The sequence below is a fragment of the Lycium barbarum genome, chromosome 8 (assembly GCF_019175385.1).
Source record: "Lycium barbarum isolate Lr01 chromosome 8, ASM1917538v2, whole genome shotgun sequence".
In the NCBI taxonomy this organism is placed as follows: Eukaryota; Viridiplantae; Streptophyta; class Magnoliopsida; order Solanales; family Solanaceae; genus Lycium; species Lycium barbarum.
Genome location: NC_083344.1, coordinates 93,981,853 through 94,004,383, shown reverse-complemented (window position 1 = coordinate 94,004,383; position 22,531 = coordinate 93,981,853). Strand labels below are relative to the sequence as shown.

The following is a 22,531-nucleotide window of genomic DNA, read 5'->3' as shown; positions in this document are numbered from 1 at the left end:
AATCACCTTTTTAGGATTTTATGTCAAATCACCTTTTAAGACTTTTATGTCACATCCTTTACTTCTTCACTTTTTAAATTATTTTAACCAATACATTTTTCTTTCATCTTGCAATTTATTACAAATACTACACTTTTGGCCGATGAAGAAATTTCCGTCGATTTTCAAGGCCTCCCCTGTACAAAAGACGGGTTTTTATGTTAAGTTTATTCATTATTTCTTTAATTCATTCGATAGTTATTTATTCTCTTATTAACACTTTTACTAAGTGTTTATACAGGTATCGGGAGACACATCCCGAAGACTTCATCGAATCCTTGTTTGTATTTACTTTTGTGCGTTATTTAAAATTGTACAAAACATAAACTCGGAGTAGTGAAAACTTCACTTTGATGTTGGGCGGGGATATTTAATTACTTGTCGCTTATATGTTTAATTTAAAGTTCGTTATTCTCTTTAGGCAAGACTTAGGCCGTCTACACTTTCATAAATTGATTAGATTGACTCGATATTAATACTTTGTTAATTAAATTCACACTTTTGGCGTTTAGACAAAAATACTAGTCCATCCTTTATTTTATATTCTTTATACACTTTTAATACAACACACATTTTATATTGTTTCGTATGCACTAATACATATTTTAGTTAAGTTAAATCCACATTTTTTATGGTAGGTAAATACTAGGCCGTCCATTTACAAATCTTTCATTTTTCTAAAGGCATTATATCTTTTTCACTCATTTTTTTTATACATAATTCCTTATACTTATTTTTACCAAAATTTGTTACTATCCTTTTGTTCCTTATTCTTTTGATAGGATATTCATTAAATGAACACTCTTTTTGTCACGACCCAGCCCCGTGGGCCGCGACTGGTGTCCTATTTGGACACCCAAACTGACTTACGTACCAGATCGACATAGCAAAAGTCATTCAAACTTAACATACGTCATTTTAAGCAAAATATTGAAAACAAATATCATCTTAAGCGGCCGCCCGTACAGAAACATCATATCCAAATCCAATAGATTGGCGGAATACACATCGCCAGATATATATGCATAGACAGACAAATGAGCCGTTTTGGCCATAATAGTAAACAGGGCCGCATTAAGACGCAGTTCATAATCACAAACGAACAAACATGACCCATGACCCACATATATGACTACAGGCCTCTACAAAACATAACAGAAACATATGACGGGACAGGGCCCCGCCGTACCCCAGATAGTCTTACATATATACAGAGACATATACAATGAGAGGTCTTTACCAAAAGTATGGGATCCGAGTCAAAGGAGCACTCCAAAGTAGCAGAATGTATCCTACACTGGCGGGTCACCAGAACAAACGTCTGTACCTACGGGCATGAAACGCAGCCCCCGAAGAAAGGGGGGTCAGTACGAAATATGTACTGAGTATGTAAAGCAGGAAGTACAGTAATCCAAATCAGAACTGAAATGAGGAGTATGGAAAGCGGTTACAAAATCAGTATATCAAACCTACTTTACAAACATAAGTAATGAAAATAAAAATCATGCATAAGGCTCAGGAACGTGGTCGCCACTCCGACACTGGCGCCACAACACATCATACTCCAGAAGGTTTCAAATCTCCGTACAATCCCCGAACATATCATATCATCCCATCATGTCAAAACATCAGAACATATCATAAGCCATATCACATCATAACGCCATATATAAGCGGTACCCGGCCCTATGGAGAGGTCTCGGGAACCGCAACACATCATACTGCCGAATATCACATAGTGCGCACGATCACAAAACCGGCCCGGGATCCGGCGAACGATATCATAGTAGTAGGCACGAGCGGAGTAGTGCAGAAACCATATGCACATACATATTTAAATGAATTCCAAGACTCGACGAATAAATACATATACATATTGATATTAGAAGGCTCAAGGTAAGCATCGAGTCCATCGGAATTAGTATACAAAAGTTACGAACTTTCAAATTACAAAACTTTCGAAAACACTTCATAGGTCATTTTCTTGAAAATTAGGTATCATTCATTTTTAAGGAGCTTTCAAATAACATTATAGAGTACTTCCAACGAAGCCTTAAAAATCATCTGCACATATCCAGATTATACATATTCAAACTCGATAGCCAAATATTTTTACAGACATCTGAATGCTCAAAACAAGATTCGGATCGATTGGGATTAGTATGAGAGAATTACAAATTTTCGAAGTACTGAACCTTCTAAAAATATTTCATAAGTCATACTTATAAATTCAAGTATCGTTTATAATAAGGAGCTTCCAAGGAACGTTATGGAGCAAATCAAACGGAGCCTAAGAATCATATCAAAATACATGTATCCAAACTTTGGCCATTTCAAATATTTTTCGGACATCATTCGGAACATACCAACTAGAATCTTCTGGACATCATAATTTCGTAGCAAATCATATGAAATAATTTGGGGAGATCAAAGACATCGGCCATCCTAATGGCTCTAAGAATAGAATTTTCCTTTAGAAGCATACATATATGTCATTTGTTCATTTCATAAAGGTCATGCCAAAAGAAAGAAAGATAGGCTTTACATACCTCGATCGCTCACTACCAAATCTCGATCACTCGCCAAACAAATCCCGACTCAAGTCTCGGGCTCTCCAATATCTACAATAATATTATTAATTTCCAAAAATTAGCTACAAGTACTTAGAATTTTAATTCTAAGTAGTATTTGTCTACCGAAATTTCGGCAGCACCTCTCCTGTAAATTCAACATCCCCGAGAATTAAACTCGGCCAAATTCATCAACAACCATACCAACAATACCAACAACCAAACCAATAACATCAAAACCAATTTAAAACGCATTCCACATTAGTAACCTTCTTTTCCAACGTAATTCACCGACATTCCATTCAACTACGGATTTTTCAAGCCAATATCGACACTTACACATTCATTACCAATTCAAGACCATTTAAGTGCAATTTAAGCGCATTTCATACCATTTTACAAAGTATACAAAAATCCACCAAGACTAGAATTCATCCGAAATCTCCAACCTTTGACACAACATTCACAACACATTTTTCATCTTCCCATTTCATCAACAACAACCACAATTTACACCTTAGCAATCCCATTTCCATAATTACATAAATTTACAATAAAATCACAAAATTTCCTATAACAACTTAACAACAATTTTTCATGCCAACTTAAATTAGAATTCTTCCATTTACATTAAAAGGCCATTACAACACAATTAACATAATAAATAAAATTTTGATCATCCCTCTCCATTTACCCATTTTCGGCCACACACCCACATACCCGTAACACAAAATTCTCATACTTTACATTCACTTCCATATACTACAACATATATATAAACTTCTTCCAAGATAAAAAGAGTAGAATTCTTACCTTTTTCAAGAATTTTCACTTTGTAAAAAAAGTACTCTTTTGCTTCCAAATTTGTATCACATTGAAGAGGGTTTCCAACTTAATAGGAATACTAGAAGATTATGATTTTTGGACCAAGAATTGATGAGCTAATTTTTTTTTTCTTTCTCTTCCTCTCTCTAGCCGAAACCCTCTCTCTTTTGTGCTCAAGTTTTGTGTTCTTGAAATTTCTAAATGAAAAAGATGAATGGCCCTTTATTTAATGGTTAGTCTTGAATTAATTGGCTCATGGGCTTGGGCCTTTTCCCATAGCCATGGCCGGCCACCCCTTTTAATTTGGGCCTCTTGTTTTTTTTTTTTTGAGCCCAATTGGTTATGGTCCATATTTTGTAATCCGCGAAACTAATTTTCGAAATTCCCAATTCTGCCCTTAGCCTTCCTCGATATTTTCACATCAACGTTTTTCATGAGCAACATATATATTAATTAAAGTCAAAATATGGCCTTATTTCTCACAAGTCACAATTGTTTCAAATTTCCCGAATATGCAAAATTACGGGATATAACACTTTTAACTAAACAGTAGAAATAAGTCAAATTAACTTCACTTTTCTTAATAATTTTGTTATATAAACTCTTTACACCAATGAATATTCGTAGATTATTTTTACATTCTTTATGCACTAATATACCTAGTTGTACAATTCTTTAGACATTTTATGTTTGATATACACTCTTTTATACTTGAAATATGTTCTTTATATGTTTAATATACATACATTCTTTTAATATACATAGACACAGCTTCTTTATATACTTGATAAATTTATTTTACATACTCTTGCATTTTTTTATACATTCTTTACACTAACATATATACACTCTTTATACTAACAGATACACATTTATACTTACGAGGTACATTCTCTTTATACTCTTTTATATATTCTTTTTTAATATACATTCTTTATAAATACTTGATACTTGATATAAATACATTTTTATACACTGTATATACTTAGCATATAATCATCTAGTGTAGCTTTTCATGAAATCACAACATTTTGAAAACAGGTAATAATAATAATAATAAACAGATAGATAATCCCCCTCCAGTGTTGAGTTAAACTAAGTTTAAGGACTGTCTTCGGACAGGCTCTGATGGATGCTTAATACCTTCCCCTCGGGGTAAATAAAACCCTTATCTAGAATCTCATATGTTTCGTGGACTAAAAATGGAGTAGACACACAAATACATATAGGTTTCCTGTTTTTCCTAAAAAATAAGGTGGCGACTCTAACCCTTTTTAAAACTAGTTAGAAGAACTGTGAAGTTGCAAACTATCTTGAACCAGTTCAAAATAGGGCGTAGCACTAATCAAAATAAATAAGTTCATAAACATCATTCACAAATAACATAAAGGACAAAAAAAACAGAAATTGTTGAACAGCCACCTTGGCTCCAAATACCACAATTTAAGTAATAATTTGTTTAGCAACTGCCTTCTGGAGTGTAGCAAATTTCCTTGATCTACTCCATCTCCTTCATTTCCATCATTAGTTTCTTCATCTTCTAGTTCTTCTTCACTTTCTTCATTTGTATCTACTGCTTCTTAGCTCTTATTTCTGAGGATTGATTGTCAGTTTGGCTGTCAATTAGACTATATCTTTCCTCAACATTTGTTGATTCATAAATAGATTGTCTACTTGTTGCAACAAGTGTAGAACTTGTTGCACTATGCTTGTTGCAACAACTACAAATCTGTTGGGTATCTTCTACAAATAGAACCAAATAACTGAAACTATTTCCAACAAATTTGTAGTTGTCGCAACAGATTGTTTACTTGTTGCAACAAGTTCTACACTTGTTGTGACAACTACAAATCGATAGCATATCTTCTACAAACATAACCAAATAACTGAAGCTATGTCCAATAGATTTGTAGTTGTTGCAGCAGATTGTCGACTTGTTACAACAAGTGTAGAGCTCGTTGCAATAACTACAAATCTGTTGGATATCTTCTACAAACAGAAGCAAATAACTGAAACTATGTCCAACAGATTAGTGAGTCGTTGCAACAGATTGTCTACTTGATGCAAAAAGTGTAGAACTTGTTGCAACAACTGCAAATCTGTTGGTTATCTTCTACAAACAGAACCAAATAAATTCCACGACAAGAATAAAAAAATTATTTGTTGGATATATTTTTCTAAATCCTGAACCATACCAGGAGAACAACAGAAAAACCATTTATTTCACCACAAACACACAACAACAACCTGAATTTTATCCAAACTTTTCCTAAACCCAAAAAAAAAAAAAAAAAAAAAACTAAAACTTCCTTTCAAGATTTTTTTTTTTTGTTGGAGTGGGTGGGGGGTGCAAAAAACCAAAAATAAAAACTTTTCAAAACTTAAAAAAAAAACAATCTTTTTTTTTTTTGGGTGGATGGGGGAAGTAAAAAAAAAATTCAAAACTTCTTTTTTGGAAGGGTGGTGGGTGCAAAAAAACAAAAAGAAAAACTTTTCTAAATTTTTTTTTGGGGGAGGGGGGCAGGGGTGAGGGGTGGGAGGAGGAGGGGGGCTGTTAAAAAAAATTGGGGGGTGGGGGGGGGGAGGCGGGGTTGGCTGGTGAAAAAACAAATAAAAAAAAAATTAAAACTTTTTTTTAAAAAAAAAAATTGTGGGCGGGGGGGTGCGAGGAGGAGGAGGAAAGGGGGCTAGTGAAAAAGCAAATAAAAAATATTAAAATTTTTAAAAAAAAAATAGGGGGGGGGGGGGGGATGTGTGGGGTGGGAGGGGATGGAAGGAGGTTTTTTGGGATTAAGTTGGATCTTTTTGTATTTTGTAAAAGATTAAGAAGTTTTAAAAATTATAATTCAATCCCATTTAACTTAATCATATTTTTAAGATAAGATTGACCTTGGCTGGTCAAACTTGTCACCATTTCTAATTAGTAGACTTATTTATCACCATAAATTAAATCTTCCAAGTAACAGCTGATTATTGGCACCCCAGTACTATATATAGTCTATTTGTAGAGTGGAATTAATGGTCTTTGAAATAATATAGTTGCAAAGACTGGTTCTTTTAAAGAAATTGACTTGATCTGTTAGTTTGTCAATAATTTCATTTATTTCTTTGTTGAACCATTATATTCATATATCCTAATTTTGAGTTGATACAAGAACATTTCATCGATCATACAAACATTACAGAGCTTTAATAAACATAGTTTCGTTTTGCAAGATTTAGTGTTACTCTTCCTATGAAAACCAGTTGCTTTGTCCCACCTCTGCCTACCCACCATTTCCTATTCTGGCTAGCTAGTCCATTTGAGCATTTGGGATCGTTTAGTAGGAGGTATTAGAGAAAATAATATTAATATTAGTTTTGATATTATTTAATCTCTTGTTTGTTAGTGTTTTCAACCTATATATAACTAATATTTGTGTTAGTTCTATATCTTATTCAGTATTGTTCTTATACATGATAAAACATGGCATTAACAATACAAATAATCCAATACTATCCTATTGTAATACACCATATTAGTACTATTTAAAAAATTTGCAATGCATGTTGCTTCCTACTAGACAGCAAACAGTTGATAAAAACTAATGTCACCATAACTAATTTCACCATTACTAATACACTTTATTCAATACTATTTTTATTCACTCTACCAAACAACCCTGCGCTCGGGTTACATATGCAAAAAATATGAATAACACTAACTATACATTCAAAATCAGCTTTATCTGTCTAAATTTTCAATCTGTCAATGTTGTGGAGAGGATACGTGTAGAGTTTGTAGAGCTTTTTATAAGTAATACTACCATTTTTCCTATTCTAATAATAGATTAATGTTTCATATGATCATTAAACTTTATTTGTTCGTTATATAAGTAAGATTACAAACTATTTTAATTCTCACTAAAACCATCAAACTATATGTTACTTCCTTAGTTCATTTATACTTGGCCCATGTTGATTTGACACTCTCCTTAGGAAAGTATTTGTTAATGGTATAATTTACTAAATTAATCTTATTAATTATGCATTGAAAGTTTGACTAGCAGTACTTTATGTAGTTGTTTAATGATAATAATGATATTAGAAGAAAATAAGAAAACTATCTTGATCAGATAAACTAGATAAGTGAAAAAGGAAAAAATATTTTTAGTATAAAGGATGGAAGTAGGAGTAATATCTAATAAAGTCAATTTTTTAGCACGAGAAAGTAGGGTTGTGTATCGACCAGTTTGGTTCGGTTTTGAAAGTTATTTGTTCGACTTATATCGGTTATCGGTTTATAGACATGTTAAACCGTTCAAGAACTGTTGAGATATTGGGTAATCGGTTATCAATTAATTATTGTTATCAGTTCGGTTATCGATTCAACCGTTAAGATTTCACAGAATGATTTTTCATTGAGAATTACTCAAAGACAAAGTGTAATTGAAAGTGTAAGGATCTCTGGATTAATATTGCAAGTTCATTACATTTGTTTTGTCAAGAGTCTCATTTCATCTTCACGAACAGAGACGAGACTAAGACGAAGAAGCACAAACCATTGCAATCTATAGCCATTCCAAGTTTTCCAGCAGCTTAACGACTTTCGTTCAAGAAATTCGCAAAAGCTGCTGATGTGCCTAAGTTGTTTACAATGCACAAACCATTCTTATCGACAAAATAAACTAAACTAAACCCTAAGTCACTTTATATATTAAAGGGTAAAATTATAATTAAATAAATTACTATCGGGTATTGGTTCATCAGTTTAAAAAAGTAGCTAAAACTAGAACCGAACCAATAACCCAATAACTTGGGACAGTGAACCGATACCCCAATAATTAAACCAATAACCCAAATTATTAACCCAATTATCAGTTCGGTTTATTCGTTTAACTGTTAATTTGCACAGCCCTACAGGGAAAGTGACACGTTATTGGAATGTAACTATAGTTTAGATGCAAATCAGAGTACAGTTGGAACTTGGAAGTTAGAAAGATAGGCCGTTTAATTCTCCCTCCTTCCTACTTTTACGAACCAACAAAAGCACAGTGCAAATCTCTCTGTTTCTCTCAATGCATAATTTCCCTGTTTTATTGATTCCTGTTTTACTGTGTCGCTTGCATTATTTCATTGCAATATCGTTTTAAATCTTTTAACCTTATCTGACCCCCCCCCCCCCCCCCCCCCCCCCTTTTTATGCTTCTATTGAGTCGAGGGTCTCTCGGAAACAGCCATCCTACCTTGGTAGGAGTAAGGTCTGCGTACATTATACCCTCCCCAGACCCCAAGATGTGGGATTTCACTGGGTTGTTGTTGTTGTTGTATTGATTCACTCCCTTCAACTACCAATACCAATGTACACACTCTTATTATTCTTCCCTTCTAATCGACTCTATTCAAACACACACACACACACACACACATATATATATACATATAGACAGACAAAAAAGATGCATTGAGACTTTGTGTAAGCCATGAACAAGAAGGGTTTGGCGCCAGGAAGGATATCGTGGTCGACGTGGAAGCTGTATGTGATTGTGGTGTCCCTCACACTCAGCATTATTGTATGTATGTTGGCTTTTCTTAGCCTCCAGATATTCTCTCCATCATCACACTCCCAAGTTCCTTCTTCTTCATTGCTTTCTCGTAGATCTCTCCATTCTAATTGGGAGAACTCCATCACCCCCGATGATGGTTTTCGAGGCAATCCAAAAGTTGCATTTCTCTTCCTAGCTCGACGTAATTTGCCTCTCGATTTTCTTTGGAAATGTTTCTTCGAGGTCAGCTGATTTTAATTTCTGTTTTTGACAACTTTGTGAGAATTTATAGTCCTACATTAGTTGAAGAAACGAATGATATTGGACAATTCTTATCTCGCGAGCTAACTTTTAGGGTTGAATTATGCCGAAGGTCTATTGTGTTAACACGATATCCATGCAAAGACAGATCTGGGATTTGAAGTTTATGAGTTCCTTTAGCGATCTCAACTTAATCAACAATAAGAACTAGTTCACAGTCACATATTTATATATATTTTATGAATTTCTTAGTAGAAGTACAGAATCTAAGGCAAAAGCTTACGGGTTCCCATGAACCCGTATATAATGCTATATATCTGCCACTGTGTCCATGTTCTTGATTTATGGATTTTGAGCCCTACATTGTTCGCGCTTCAGATGTCCAATTAGATGTGGGAGTGTTAGTGGCGTATATTGGTTGTTGATGTTAAGTGGTCCACATTTGTTAGAGAATAGACAGTTGTTTCTTGATTTGGGAAATTCTCACCTTATGCTAGAGTTGCTTACTCCAACTTCTATTTTAGCTAGGAAGTTGTAAGGGTTGTATATTTCTCATTAAAGTTCTTGTAGTTCCAGTTTGAATTTACTTTTCCTTTTTCTTCAATTCATTTATGGTCTTTGCAGGAATTAGCGAAAATGTTGATATAAAAATTAGATGCTTTCCATCTTCAGAGTAGTTTCTATACCCTTTTTCATCCAAACAAAATATTTAATTTATGTATTTGCGAGAAACATGGAAATGTGAAGAATATCAGGTTTTAAATAAATTCAATACTTCAGAAAATAATATGATGGAACATTAGTGAATTTAAATGTCCTCTCTTACTCTTTGATGTCATGTATCGTTTGATGTTTGCAGAATGCTGACACTGCTAATTATTCGATCTATATACATTCAGAACTTGGTTTTATGTTTAATGAGTCCACCTCAAGGTCATATTTCTTCCATGATCGCCAATTGAAAAATAGCATCAAGGTAGCTGTCCTTACTTGCTGTCGTTTTTGAAAGAGAAGAAGATTTTATGCCTAGCTTTGTTATCATATTTAAAAGAGAAAGAAGAATTTATGCCTAGCCTTTTTATATTCCTTAGTTGGAGCTAAATTATTTCATTTTTCTTGAAGTGAAACGAATATCAGTTTTTTATCTATTTAATTTTTCCTATTTCCCTTTTTCTTGATCTGTCTTACTTTTGGCTCTCGGAGATTATCGACAGCTCTACCAATATATACTTGCATAGTTTAGCTAATTGAAAAAAGCATCAAGGTAAAGTTTACTTGGTGTTACTTTTAAAAGAGAAAAGAAGATTTTATCCCTTTGTTGTATTCCTAATTAGTTGGAACCACAATTATTTCATTTTTCTTGAGATGAAACAAATATGAGCTTTTTTTGCCTTTCTTTTTCTCCCTTTCTCTTGCTATATCTATTACTTTTGGCTCTCGGAGATTATCAGCAGCATTATCCAGATATACATAGATTAGTTAGGTTAACTTGACTTGGTCTATTTCTTTCTTGACTAGTTTCTCCAATATATCCTGTTGATTTTAGATCCATACTGTAAGTTCTTTCTAGTATTCTTTCAAAAAACTGAAAAATATTTCTGTTTAATGGTTTTAGATTTTCTGCTGATAACTGAGCTTTATGTTGTGCACTTTCTTCTCCTTTTCAATTCCTTTCATCTTGATATCTTAGCCACAGATTTATTGATATCAAGTTCGTAAACATAACCAAATTCTTGTTAGCGGTTATTTATGATAAAAATAATCAAATTATAGAAACTCCTTTGTCTTATTTAGACCATTGATATTAAGTGTGATGTGTAGGTAGGTTGGGGAGAAGCAAGTATGATTGAAGCAGAGAGATTGTTACTTGAGGAAGCTCTTAAGGATCCAGCCAATATAAGATTTGTTCTCTTGTCTGAGAGGTCCATCTTAAACTTTCATAAACTTTAGATGCATGATTAACATCTCACATATATGTATTTGTTGGTGACTTGTTTGTTTCACGTGTATTTGCATCACTGGATGATCAACGATCACTTTAGTTTTTGATTACTACCTGCCTTCCTAATTAGGAGTAGTTTCTTAACCGAAGATAATAGGAGAAACTGTTTACTATCTTAGAAACAAAAGAAGACGAAAGAAAATAATGTCTCTTTCTGATTATGTTGATAAACAATTTGTTGGACAATCTACCAAACATTCATTCATTTCAACTATTACTTTCGGGATATATTAAAATAAGTAGTTTTGAACTTTTGATTGCTCATCTCTAACTAATTACCTATTCAAACTTCATTTTCCTTGATTTCCACCTTGATTAAATGAGTGTCATTTAAATCTGAATGGGAATAACAGCCATAAGGTTTTAGGTTCCTATTCAATGGAATGGCACTATATATTTTTTCTTGGACATGCTGGAAAATATGAAGAAATGGTTTCCTATCACGAGTTTGCTGAATAGGCGTGGATGTGATATAACTATGATTTTACAAAAAATAAGGAGATGCAACTAGTATATGACAATGAAAAAGTATAGGAGACCAGTAATATTGAGTTCACAAATGAATTAGTCAAGATTGACACATACTAGATTGGTAAAAGGCGAACTAGATTTGAAATATTTTAAAATTTCACGTTCAGAGTTCTTGTCATGTATAAACAGTATTCGTGCAAAGGATTGCAAATTCTCAATATGCAGTTACACTTTTATCCATGTAATTTTCTCCCGTTTTCTTCATCTATATGGTTTGAACTTTGGGTTAGATATTTATATAATTATGTATTTCTTAATTTGCAGCTGCATCCCGTTGTACAACTTTAGCTATATATACACCTATTTGATGGCTTCTCCTAGGAGTTTTGTAGACAGGTAAAATGTGTAATTTAGCAGTTGATTCATGACTTGGAGGAGTTGGTAGGACGAATAGCTTTACAAAAGTACATTGTATTTTTGAAATTGAGCAAAATATACTAATCTTGTGGTTCCTTTTCTTTCCTTCCATTTCCTTTTTATTCTAACCAATGGGCGTGGGTTCAGAGCTAAAAAATCTGTTTTGATTGCATAAAATTTCAAAGTTTCCACATTACTAGTGAAATAATAAATTGATATCTGCCTTTCAGCTTTCTCGATAAAAAAGAACGACGCTACAACCCAAACATGGCACCATATGTACCAATGAGCAAATGGCGGAAGGGATCTCAGGTAGTTGCTAGACCTTTGGTTTAATGATATTTTTCCATTTATTGTAGGATGTGACTTATATGCACTTATAACAATGTTAGCACTATTAGTATAAAATAACATGTTAAGCAGGTTGTTTGCCTTATTTCCCATATAACTAGTTCCACTTACTTTAGGCAGCTCCCTATAGTTTTCTTTTCGGTGACTTGATAGTATAAAAATTTGTTGGATTTACAAATATAGATGCACCATTGTTATTTAGAGAAGATGAAGAACAAGCTGCTCGATTAATCCAAATGAACAAAGGGAAAGAGGCGGAACAAACAAAATTGTCCTGCACTAGTTTTGGGCCTTGAACTAGTTTTGGGCCTAACTGTTCTATCAGTCTTGGGCCTCATCATACAAGCCCAATAAATTAATATTTAGATATCCAACTGCAAAGCCCAAATGAAAATAAATAGTTCCAGAAATCATTTTTAGATCTGACAGCTGGAGAGATAAAATTTCCTCCAAATTTCATGACATAGCAGTGATCAGAAATAAGTGTACAGCTGTATAGTTTGTTACATTAGGGAACAAAATAGATAGTGGACAAGTGTAGGTTCATAATTGGTTTTCATATTCTTACATTGTTGGAGCATACTCTACATACTTGTATATATACAGATATAGATGAATGAAGAAAGCAAGCAGAAAATTTCCCAAATCTGTCTTCAAATAAAAGTTACGGACATAAAAGTGTTGCAACCTGTCTACAGTCTACTTCAGATGTTATATCGCTTTCAGCAAACTGATTATCTTTTCTTGTGTAAATTATTTAGATTGAATGTGTAATATATCCGCCAATGTGTAATATATCCGCCATAACTCTGCGACAAAACACAGAAAGCGTAATAGAAAAGCGACAAGAAAAAGTTCAAGATATAACTATATTTAGCTTTTGGCATCAGAAGGGATACTAACCAGCTTGGTTGCCTAAGTGAGCTTGTCTGAGTTGATAAGTTGGCCAAAATGTGTGGTTATAATACTAAATATGCTCTACTTGTTAATTCTAGGTTTATTTTTAATAACTTTAACTATCATTATGAATGTCTGTCAATGTGGCTAGAATTGATTGATTGCGTAGTGATAGAAGTGATTTAAGCTCAACTAATTTTGAATAGCAAGTTGTGTTGTCAAATTAAAGATGAATATAAATAGTCTTTTTGAGGCTGATATTTAAAATTACCTAGATATAGTTTACCCTTTAAAAAGTAGGGTTCAGTTTCATCCTTAGAACAAAGTTAGTTTGTTATGTGAATATAAATCTCTTATTCTTTCTTCAATTAAATCAATATTTCTACTCCTACAAATTTTAATTTGACATTTTAGTCCAGTGGATCACTTTAATCAGGAAGCATGCAGAAGTTGTTGCTGATGACAATATTGTTTTTCCAGCTTTCAAGATGTTCTGCGAGGTGCGCATCATGATGCTCTTGCCCTTTCTCAATTTTAACTTTGGATCTACCTAATAAAATTCCAATGCTCGAATTCATCGACTCTTGCCTTTCATTTTCAAGCCATATTCATTCTAACCTTGTAATATCTCATGCAGAGAAGTAGCAACTGCATTCCAGATGAACACTATGTGCAGACATTGTTGGCAGTAAGTAACCAATTATTTACTTAAAGGTGCTTTTCTGTTTTTAGACTTCTCGTATGTTCTTTCTGTTTAATGGAAGAAGTCAAAATAAAACTCCTTTCGTATTGTTTGTGAGAATCATGATGTATTCAATCAACATTAAGTGTTCTGGTTCATTATTTTTGTGAATAGATGCATGATAGTGAAGGAGAACTGGAACGTCGAACTATAACCTATACAGAGTGGAGCCAATCTGCGACAAATATGGACAAAAGTAGTTGGCATCCTATGACGTTTAGCTATGCAGATGCAGGGCCTGAACAGATCAAGAGGATAAAGGTATCTTTAGCAAGCACGTCAAAATATTCCATCGTCTTCCATTTAAACATTTGGCTGCATTCATCTATTTTATGTTTTGACATTGATTATGTATACTGACAGTGTAAAAGAATTTGTACACAAGATACAAGTAACCGTTCAAAATAAGTGGGATTACTAACTGGAAAATAAGGCAGGTAGCCTACTACAATTAGTTAAAATACACGGAGTGTATAACAGTTCTTTTATAGGGCCAGTGTATGCAAGTTAAACCCGTGAGTAGTCGAGTGGTAGATCGTAGTTCTTACTCTTTCTTTGTTGATTCCCTCGCTTAACTTTCGTTTGTCTTTCTTGAATTTTCTAGTTGGTATAATTTCGTCATAGTTGGTTTTGCATCACAACCTTTGGCTTTCACAACTGATTGGTTTATGCAACTTGGATCCTACTAATTTTGACAGGATATCGACAACGTTTACTACGATTCAGAGTACAGAACAGAGTGGTGCCATAATAATTCTACGCAGGTTCCTTGTTTTTTGTTTGCAAGGAAATTCTCACAAGGAGCTGCAATGCGTCTACTGAGTGAAGGAGTTGTTTCTCGGTTTGATGCCTCCGCTATAATGGACCCAACACCATGATTTTCATCGTGCTTTTGTATAGTCTATGATGCTTGGACTCTCCAAAAATATTGTCGCACCTATGTCGAATTCTCCAAAAATGCTCTAATTTTGGTGGTTCCGACATGCACCAGTCGACTTTTTTAAGAGACCGAGCAACATAGGTTACTAATGCTTCATGTTTATGTCTTTCGTGAACCAATTTTGCTTTGTATTATAGGTAAGAAGATGATTAGCCTTTGAGATCTTAAATCTTAAGGGTGATCATAACAAGAAAGAGAAAAAAAATGTTTTGAGTGTGTCGTACAACTGTTCAGTACTTCAGCCGTTTAGATTTAGGGAACATAATGTGGAAGTTGTTTCTTGGTCTGGTCCATGTAAGACATCCTGTTGGTAGATATCAAAAAGTTGCTCTATGCTGTATGATTCAAGCTGCCTAAAATCCAAAGGTTTTTCTTTGGTTGGACTCGGTATAATACTACATGAGTTAAAGTTACACATAAAAAAAGGCTAAAGATTTTTTTTTTTTTTTTTGGGTTGGTATTTGTTTGAGTTTTATACACGGTAAGAACTATCACACATCATTGAAAATCGTTATATCAACTTATTGATACTCCATTTTCTAGGTTACTAAATCAGGATTAACATAGAAAGTTATGTCGTAGGTCCGCTTAATTTGATAGTACGAGTTTCAGAGGCATATTTCATGCATATTGATTTTTGTTTTTACGCACTATATTTTGATCTGCCTCTTCTTCGATCCGAAATTCTTAGCAGATCCTTGACTCTTCGAATACAATGGAATCTCACTGCTGGCCAGTAGGAAGAAATTTTCGATTCAAAAGTAAACTTTATTGTACTAAAGTCATTAAATTAATTATTGTAACGGGAAGATCAATCAACTTTACACAAGTTGAATAAAAGTCACTAAACTATTCTGTGTAACAAAATGATATTCAATTACCAAAAAAAATATTCAACCTTTTCCAAGTATCACAAAAAGTTACTAGAAGGAAACAAATGAGACATTTTCTATGATATTTAGGTAAATTTAAGTGACTTTTTGATTTCAAAATATAATTTAGCAACTTTCTATGATAATTACTCAAAATTAAGCGACCAGTTCGTTACAAAAAAAAAAATTATCATTTCAATGAAAGAAAAAAGTAATTTAGTCTGAAATTACTCTGCAAACTTGGAATAGTCCTAACAATAAGTAGGCGTTTTTTTTTTTTTTTGGTAAGCGGGTACTTCTTATGTATATAAATATATACGCTAATTACACACTAGTTAGGGCCGCATTGCCCATTGCTTATCTTGGGTTAACGCCCATTAATGGATCATTACAAAATGGAATAAGTCTGTAAAAAACAATGCACATTACACCATCAAAATAAGCTTTATAGACGGAAAGGGAGGGAGGGGAGGGACTTGAATAGAGATTGGGTTCCTCAAAAAGTTGTTGCCTTGCTCCTTCCTTTGCCAGCAGGTCCGCCACCCAGTTTAACTTTTAGTATTCATGCTTTGGTACCGGATGGCCAAGCGTCATTAGTAAGGGCCTGCATTCAAAGATAATATTGTTATAAGGGAGATGTCCATTGTTTAACATAGTTATTACCTCTGTCGAATCAGGGTTGATTTCAATTGGTTTAAAATTATGCTCCACAGCTAGTTTAAGCCCTTGCATAACACTAAGTAGGCATTTGGCCTTAGAAATCAAAAAATATTTCACTTTTTTGGAATTTTTGAAGTTGGATTTGTGTTTGGCCATAGTTTTTTAAAATAATATTTGGTAGTTGAAATGTACTTTTTCTAAAAACATGAAGTATAATTTATACACCTAAATTTCTAAAACTAGCAAAATCACCCAAAGCAATTAATAAACATAACTGGTGCGAGAAATATAACAACTATGGAGTGCTCAAAACTGATAGTTTCTTTACATCAAAAGGCTGCAACTGGGAGGCTTACTGGTGTACACAGAAAATATAGCATCTCTAAATATGGCTTTGTTGCAAAATTTCTCCTGCTTCTTTGTCTTTTAGAAGCTTTTCAGCACATGATGTGGAATGTTGTTGGAGTGGAGAGCAACTGAGCAACATAAGTTGCCTCTGACCAGTGAAAAAAGTTGTATGAACTTTTAGGATAAAAATTGAGCAACATAAAAACTTTTACGGTAAAAATTGAAAAATAGAAAAACAAAAGTAATGGCCCAAACGAAAAGTGGAAAAAGTGAAAAACAAGATTTTGGTTGTTTTACAAATTCCAATACAACTTCAAGTTGTATTTGGAATCTTTATGACCAAACACCATAAAGTGAAAAAAGTGAGAAAATTTTCCTGAAAAAAGTAAATAATTCTCCTGGCTAAAATTTCTACAATAGCGAAGAAAATTATTATATACAAAATTCAAGAAAATATGAAAATTAGTCAGTCTTATGTGAAATTTAGAAATTCTGATGAAATATATTTAGATAAAGGAATGTTTTTTGGTAGTAAGATGAGGGAATTGTTGTTATGTAAAGTACTAATGTTAGAACCCGTATTTTTGTACAGTGGAATAATCCGGATTTATTTATGATAAGCTAAGGACAAAATTATTTTGGGATACAAAGTCGGGATTCTTGACCTTCGAATTTATTTTGAGATATAAGTTGTGCATGAATTTATTGGTATGGAACAATTAGGAAAATTTGGGACCAAAAGTGAAAAATTGGAAGAAGAAAATCATCCACAACTTCCATGGTTGGCCCACACAATTTTGTGTCATCTTTTAATTGGGACAACACATTAATGTGGGCCAAGGGATATTGTACACTCTTTATATTATATAAAAGATGACTTCTAGTCATTATTCTTCATTCACCACACTTGGAAAAAAAAGGGGCAAAGCTGAAAACCTCCAAGGAGGCTCACGGCCAGCAGCAACAAAGATCAACTTCCATTTCTTGTCCTCCAAAAATTATTTTGATGATGTAAACCCACTATATTGAGGTCCCTAAGTAGCGTGGAAGCATCGTTGGAGCGATCAACCCATTATTTTCATCTTTTGGAAACCCTAGGCTATTGGAAAGTTGAAGAAGGAAGGTAAGCATTCATTATGTTTTTGTGTTATGAAGGTTATATTCATGTTGTAGTATCTTATAGTGGTTGGAAATCATGAAATATAGTATGATTGGAAGTGGGTTGTGTGATGGGTGTGCTAGCCGTGTAAATGGGTATTGTGATTGGGTTGTTGAATAAATTCCTTGTAGCATGTTAAATTGTTGTAGTGTGTAGGATGGCTAAGAATCATCAACATATGTATATGTGTAGTGTTGGTCGAAATGGGTCATATTATATGACAATGAACGAATGAATATCGCTTAATGTTTTAGTCAACGTCATTGTGAATTCTATGTTGGAAATGAATGTCTAATGACTCAAATTGATGTTGTAGTTGTTGTGAACTGATTTGGAGATCATTGTACATTTAATGTATTTTGTATATTGATGAAAATAGCATTGTTAGAATGTGAATTGTGGGTACAAATCATGATTCGAAAATGAAGGAAAGGTTATAGGGGTGTCTCGGGTTTAGGGGCTGAATTCGGCCAAGTTGGAGAAAAATTTGGATTGTTGGGAATGTTGTATGAATTGCTTAGAACGTCCTTAAATATTGTTGGTATGGGTTCGGGTTAGTATGTGAATGTATAAGCGTCGACGTTGGCTTGAATGCAAGTCATCAAAGTGAATTTATGTAAGTTGTTGAATGATGGAAAAGAAAGCTATTATTGTTGATGTTGCTAGGTTGGTTATTGTTGTTGTTGTTGATTATTTTGGCCGAGTTAAATTCTCGGGGTGGCCTATTTACAGGGGAAATGCTGTCCAAATTTCTGTAGAATTAAGGGCAAATTTGGAATTTAATGCCCAAAAAGTCTTTAGCTAATGTTTGGCATTTTATGGCTTGTTTGTAGACCTTGGGCAGCCCGAATCATAGGTTGGATTTAGCTTGAGTTTGGATCGTATTGGAGAGCGTTTGAGGTATGTAAAGTAATCCTCCTTCTTCGGCATGCCTTAGTTAAAATAGGCTATGATATAAGCCTCGAGGAAACTCTATTCTCACAATCCGAGCATGTTTATGAATCGCATTTGTTCTTGGGCATCCTTTCCTTGTCATGGCAAAACATTGATCCTTATGTTCTTGGAATCCATAATTTGTAAAGATTACATGAAAGCTGATTTTTGTTTTAAAGTTCATTCTTTAGCGATTTCAAAACTTCAAACGCCCATAATTTCCTCAGAAAAGCTCGGATTGCTTTGAAATTTTCGTAGGAGTTTGTATGATATAAAATGAGTATGTTTTTCATAGGCGGGCTCAGTTCGGGTCTATTCTCGTCCGTGGGTCCCGCGACGCCCTTTATGTAAATTCGACAACTTTGAATCAAAAAGCGATAATTATCATTCCGATTTCGAATATGACTATTTTACTTATCCTTCGGATTTATAATAATGATTTTATGCATATGATTCCTCACTACTCCGCTCGTGCCTACTATGATATCGTTCGCCGGTTCCCGGGCCGGTTCTGTTGTCGTGCGCTTTTTGATACATTCCGGTGTTATGCTGTGTTTATGGTTCACCGTGCTCCTCGCTCGAGGGCCGGGTTCCACTTATGTTTGGCGTTATGCTGTGTTTGGCGTTATGCTGTGTTGTGATGTGTGACGGGGATTCGGAGATTTGAAACTTTCTGGTGTTATGCTGTGTTGTGGCGCCATCGACAGGCGGGCGACCACATTTTCCAGTGCCCTATGCATAATTTATACTTTGGAAATAAACATTTTGATATGTATTATTTTCTATATATCTGATTCGATTATTATTCAGATTTATTTCTGTACCTTCTGCTTTGCATACTCAGTACATATTTCGTACTGACCCCCTTCTCCGGGGGCTGCGTTTCATGCCCGCAGGTACAGACGCACAGCCTGGTGATCCACCTGTTTAGGACACCCTTTCTGCTATTCGGAGTGCTCCTCTCTTTCCGGAGCTTATACTTTTGGTATATATATTTATTAGTGCATTTGTAGATATTCGTTCATGGGTACGGCGGGGCCCTGTCCCGTCATATGATTCTGTCGGTCTGTTTAGAGGTCTGTGGACATGTTTGTGGGTTAGGGTCTTTCTGTATGAATGTATGTACATGTCGTTTGGGCGATCCCATACGCCGAGGCGGCCGGTCCGCATATGTTGTTTGGGCGACCCTATACGCCGAGGCGGCCGGTCCGCATATGTTTATATATTGCTTGGTTAGCCCTGTGTGGCTTTCGTTGGTATTTTCTGCGTGCAGGGTATATTGGATAGTCCGTAAAACAAAGGAAACTCTGCCGAAATTTTTCTGGAAATTACCTAAATTTGAAATAAAGCCTTGTCGGCTTCCGCCATATACTAGAATGAGTTGATAGAATTTGAGATAATATTTAATAGATGGGTTCGGGTGCCCAGATCGGGCACTAGTCACGGCCTACGGGGTTGGGTCGTGACAGAAGTGGTATCAGAGCGGTTTGTCCTCGGAGTGTCCACAGATCGTGTCTAGTAGAGTCTTGTTTATCGGTGTGTTGTGCACCACATCTATAAACAGGAGGCAACAGGACATTTAGGATGTTGTTTTTTTCTTCTGATCTTAGATCGTGCGATAGAACTGTGCTATTAGGATGATTCTGTTTTGATCTGTTGTTGTTTTTCTTTCAGTGATGCCTCCGAAAAAGGCGACGGCCGCCCAGAAGAAAAAGGGCGTAGTAGGAGAGACCAGCCGGGCTCAGAAGGGTACTCGGACCCTTGCTCAGATGATGCGTGATATTACGTCCCGGCCAGCCGACTCTGCTACGTCTTCATCGTCAGAGGAGTCTGGAGCAGCTTCACCATTAGCTCCAGGGGCTTCAGCTCCCGCGCCTCCAGCTCCTCAGCAAGGGGCGGAGGACAGGACACTGAGAGAGGCTGTGCAGTTATTGACCACTCTGGTAGCGGGACAGGCTCGCAGACGCGGGCGGAGAGATGATGATGATGACGATAGGCGTGACAGCCTGAGGGTTCGAGAGTTTCTATTATGTGGCCCTCCAGAGTTTTACGGGTCTAAGCCCGACGAGGACCCCCATGACTTTATTCGGGGGATGCGGCGCTCACTAGATTTGGTCAGGGCTTCAGAGACTGAGTCTGTTGAGTTGGCTTCGCATAGACTACGGGATGTTGCTGCTCACTGGTATGAGTCCTGGGAGCTATCCAGGGGTGAGGGTGCTACCCCAGCTACTTGGGACGAGTTCGTGACTGCTTTCACTCACCACTTTTTGCCCCCAGAGTTACGGCGGGCGCGGGTTGACCGATTTTTGCATCTGCAGCAGAGGGGTCGGAGCGTCCGTGAGTATAATATGGAGTTTGATTCTTTGGCCCGGTATGCACCTGCCATAGTAGCAGATATGGCCGATCGGATGCACAGATACGTGATGGGGTTAGACCGCTATTTGATTGATGGCTGTATGGCGGTGGCATTGCAGGCAGACATGGATATTGCCCGACTACAGGCTTATGCCCTGGGTATGGAGGACCGACATAGAGCTGATTATTCTAGCAGAGATCGGGACAGGAGGCCGCCCAAGAGGGCCAGATTCGCAGGTTATTCTGGAGATTCTCGAGGCGGACAGCCTCAGCAGCAGCAGTCAGGCAGACATCCTCCTCCGTCAGGCCGGGGTACACCCCCACAGTTTACCGGCAGGAGATCTGAGGGTGTCGGATATTCAGGGGCAGGCCCGAGCTCCAGGGCTTCAGGTTCACAGTTGAACAGAGGTTCCAGCAGTCAGATGAGGCCACCCAGACCTTTGTGTTCCTACTGTGGGAGACAGCACCCGGGAGAGTGTTTCCGAGCTACGGGTGCATGCTTTGTGTGCGGCCGTCAGGGCCATCAGATGAGAGACTGTCCGGCTAGAGGTGGTACAGGCAGTTCAGCTCAGTCTACCGGGTCAGCCGGTGGTTCATCTTCAGCCTCGGTGGCGATGCGCCCTGCGGGGCGAGGTACTCCAGCACCAGCAGGCCGCGGCAGGGGTCGTGGCGGAGCTTCGGGTTCTAGCGGTCCTTCGAACCGCATTTATGCCTTAGCCAGCAGACAGGACCAGGAGGCTTCGCCTAATGTCGTCACAGGTATATTACTGGTTTTCTCTCGTGATGTGTATGCATTGATTGATCCTGGTTCTACATTATCATTTATATCTCCACTCGTTGCTGATAAAATTGGGATAGAATCCGAACCGATAGAGCCTTTTGAGGTAGCTACACCAGTAGGGGATTCTGTTGTAGCCAGTCAGATTTATAGAGATTGTTCCGTGATTATCTGTGGCCGCTGCACTAAGGCGGATTTGGTAGAGTTAGATATGATCGAGTTTGACGTGATTATGGGTATGGATTGGCTAGCTTCTTGCTATGCTAATGTTGATTGTCAAAAGAAGATAGTCCGATTCCAATTCCCAGGGGAGCCAGTTATAGAGTGGGCAGGTAATACAGTATCGCCGAGGGGTAAGTTTATTTCATACCTCAAGGCTGAGAAAA

General features: G+C 36.1%; 1 protein-coding gene and 1 long non-coding RNA gene across 5 annotated transcripts; one reads left to right on the top strand and one right to left on the bottom strand.

The window, feature by feature from the left end:
- Positions 1 to 987: 987 nt before the first annotated feature.
- On the bottom strand, positions 988 to 3,626 carry LOC132605147 (uncharacterized). Its single transcript, XR_009569058.1, has 3 exons — positions 3,423 to 3,626; positions 2,589 to 2,660; positions 988 to 1,366 (listed from the first exon to the last, which is right to left on the bottom strand). It is a non-coding gene; the product is annotated as an uncharacterized LOC132605147 (long non-coding RNA).
- A 5,263-nt stretch (positions 3,627 to 8,889) lies between these two features.
- LOC132606321 (glycosyltransferase BC10-like) lies at positions 8,890 to 15,383 on the top strand. 4 transcript variants are annotated; one of them, XM_060319760.1, is made up of 9 exons: positions 8,890 to 9,202; positions 10,080 to 10,196; positions 11,042 to 11,142; positions 12,018 to 12,089; positions 12,341 to 12,422; positions 13,778 to 13,858; positions 13,996 to 14,046; positions 14,215 to 14,361; positions 14,799 to 15,383. In XM_060319760.1, exons 1-9 carry the CDS (start codon positions 8,897 to 8,899, stop codon positions 14,976 to 14,978), a joined length of 1,137 nt encoding a protein of 378 aa, XP_060175743.1. In that variant the 5' UTR covers positions 8,890 to 8,896; the 3' UTR covers positions 14,979 to 15,383. The 4 variants fall into 4 exon arrangements, with proteins under 4 accessions (XP_060175743.1, XP_060175745.1, XP_060175744.1 ...); XM_060319764.1 differs by lacking the exon at positions 8,890 to 9,202 and adding an exon at positions 9,584 to 9,975; XM_060319762.1 differs by lacking the exon at positions 10,080 to 10,196.
- The last annotated feature ends 7,148 nt before the right edge of the window (positions 15,384 to 22,531 follow it).

Coding starts and splice junctions, on each gene's coding strand:
- LOC132606321 (XM_060319760.1), top strand. CDS start 8,897: ATGAACAAGAAGGGTTTGGCGCCAGGAAGGATATCGTGGTCGACGTGG. Junction 9,203..10,079: donor TTTGGAAATGTTTCTTCGAG/GTCAGCTGATTT, acceptor TGATGTTTGCAG/AATGCTGACACTGCTAATTA. Junction 14,362..14,798: donor AACAGATCAAGAGGATAAAG/GTATCTTTAGCA, acceptor TAATTTTGACAG/GATATCGACAACGTTTACTA.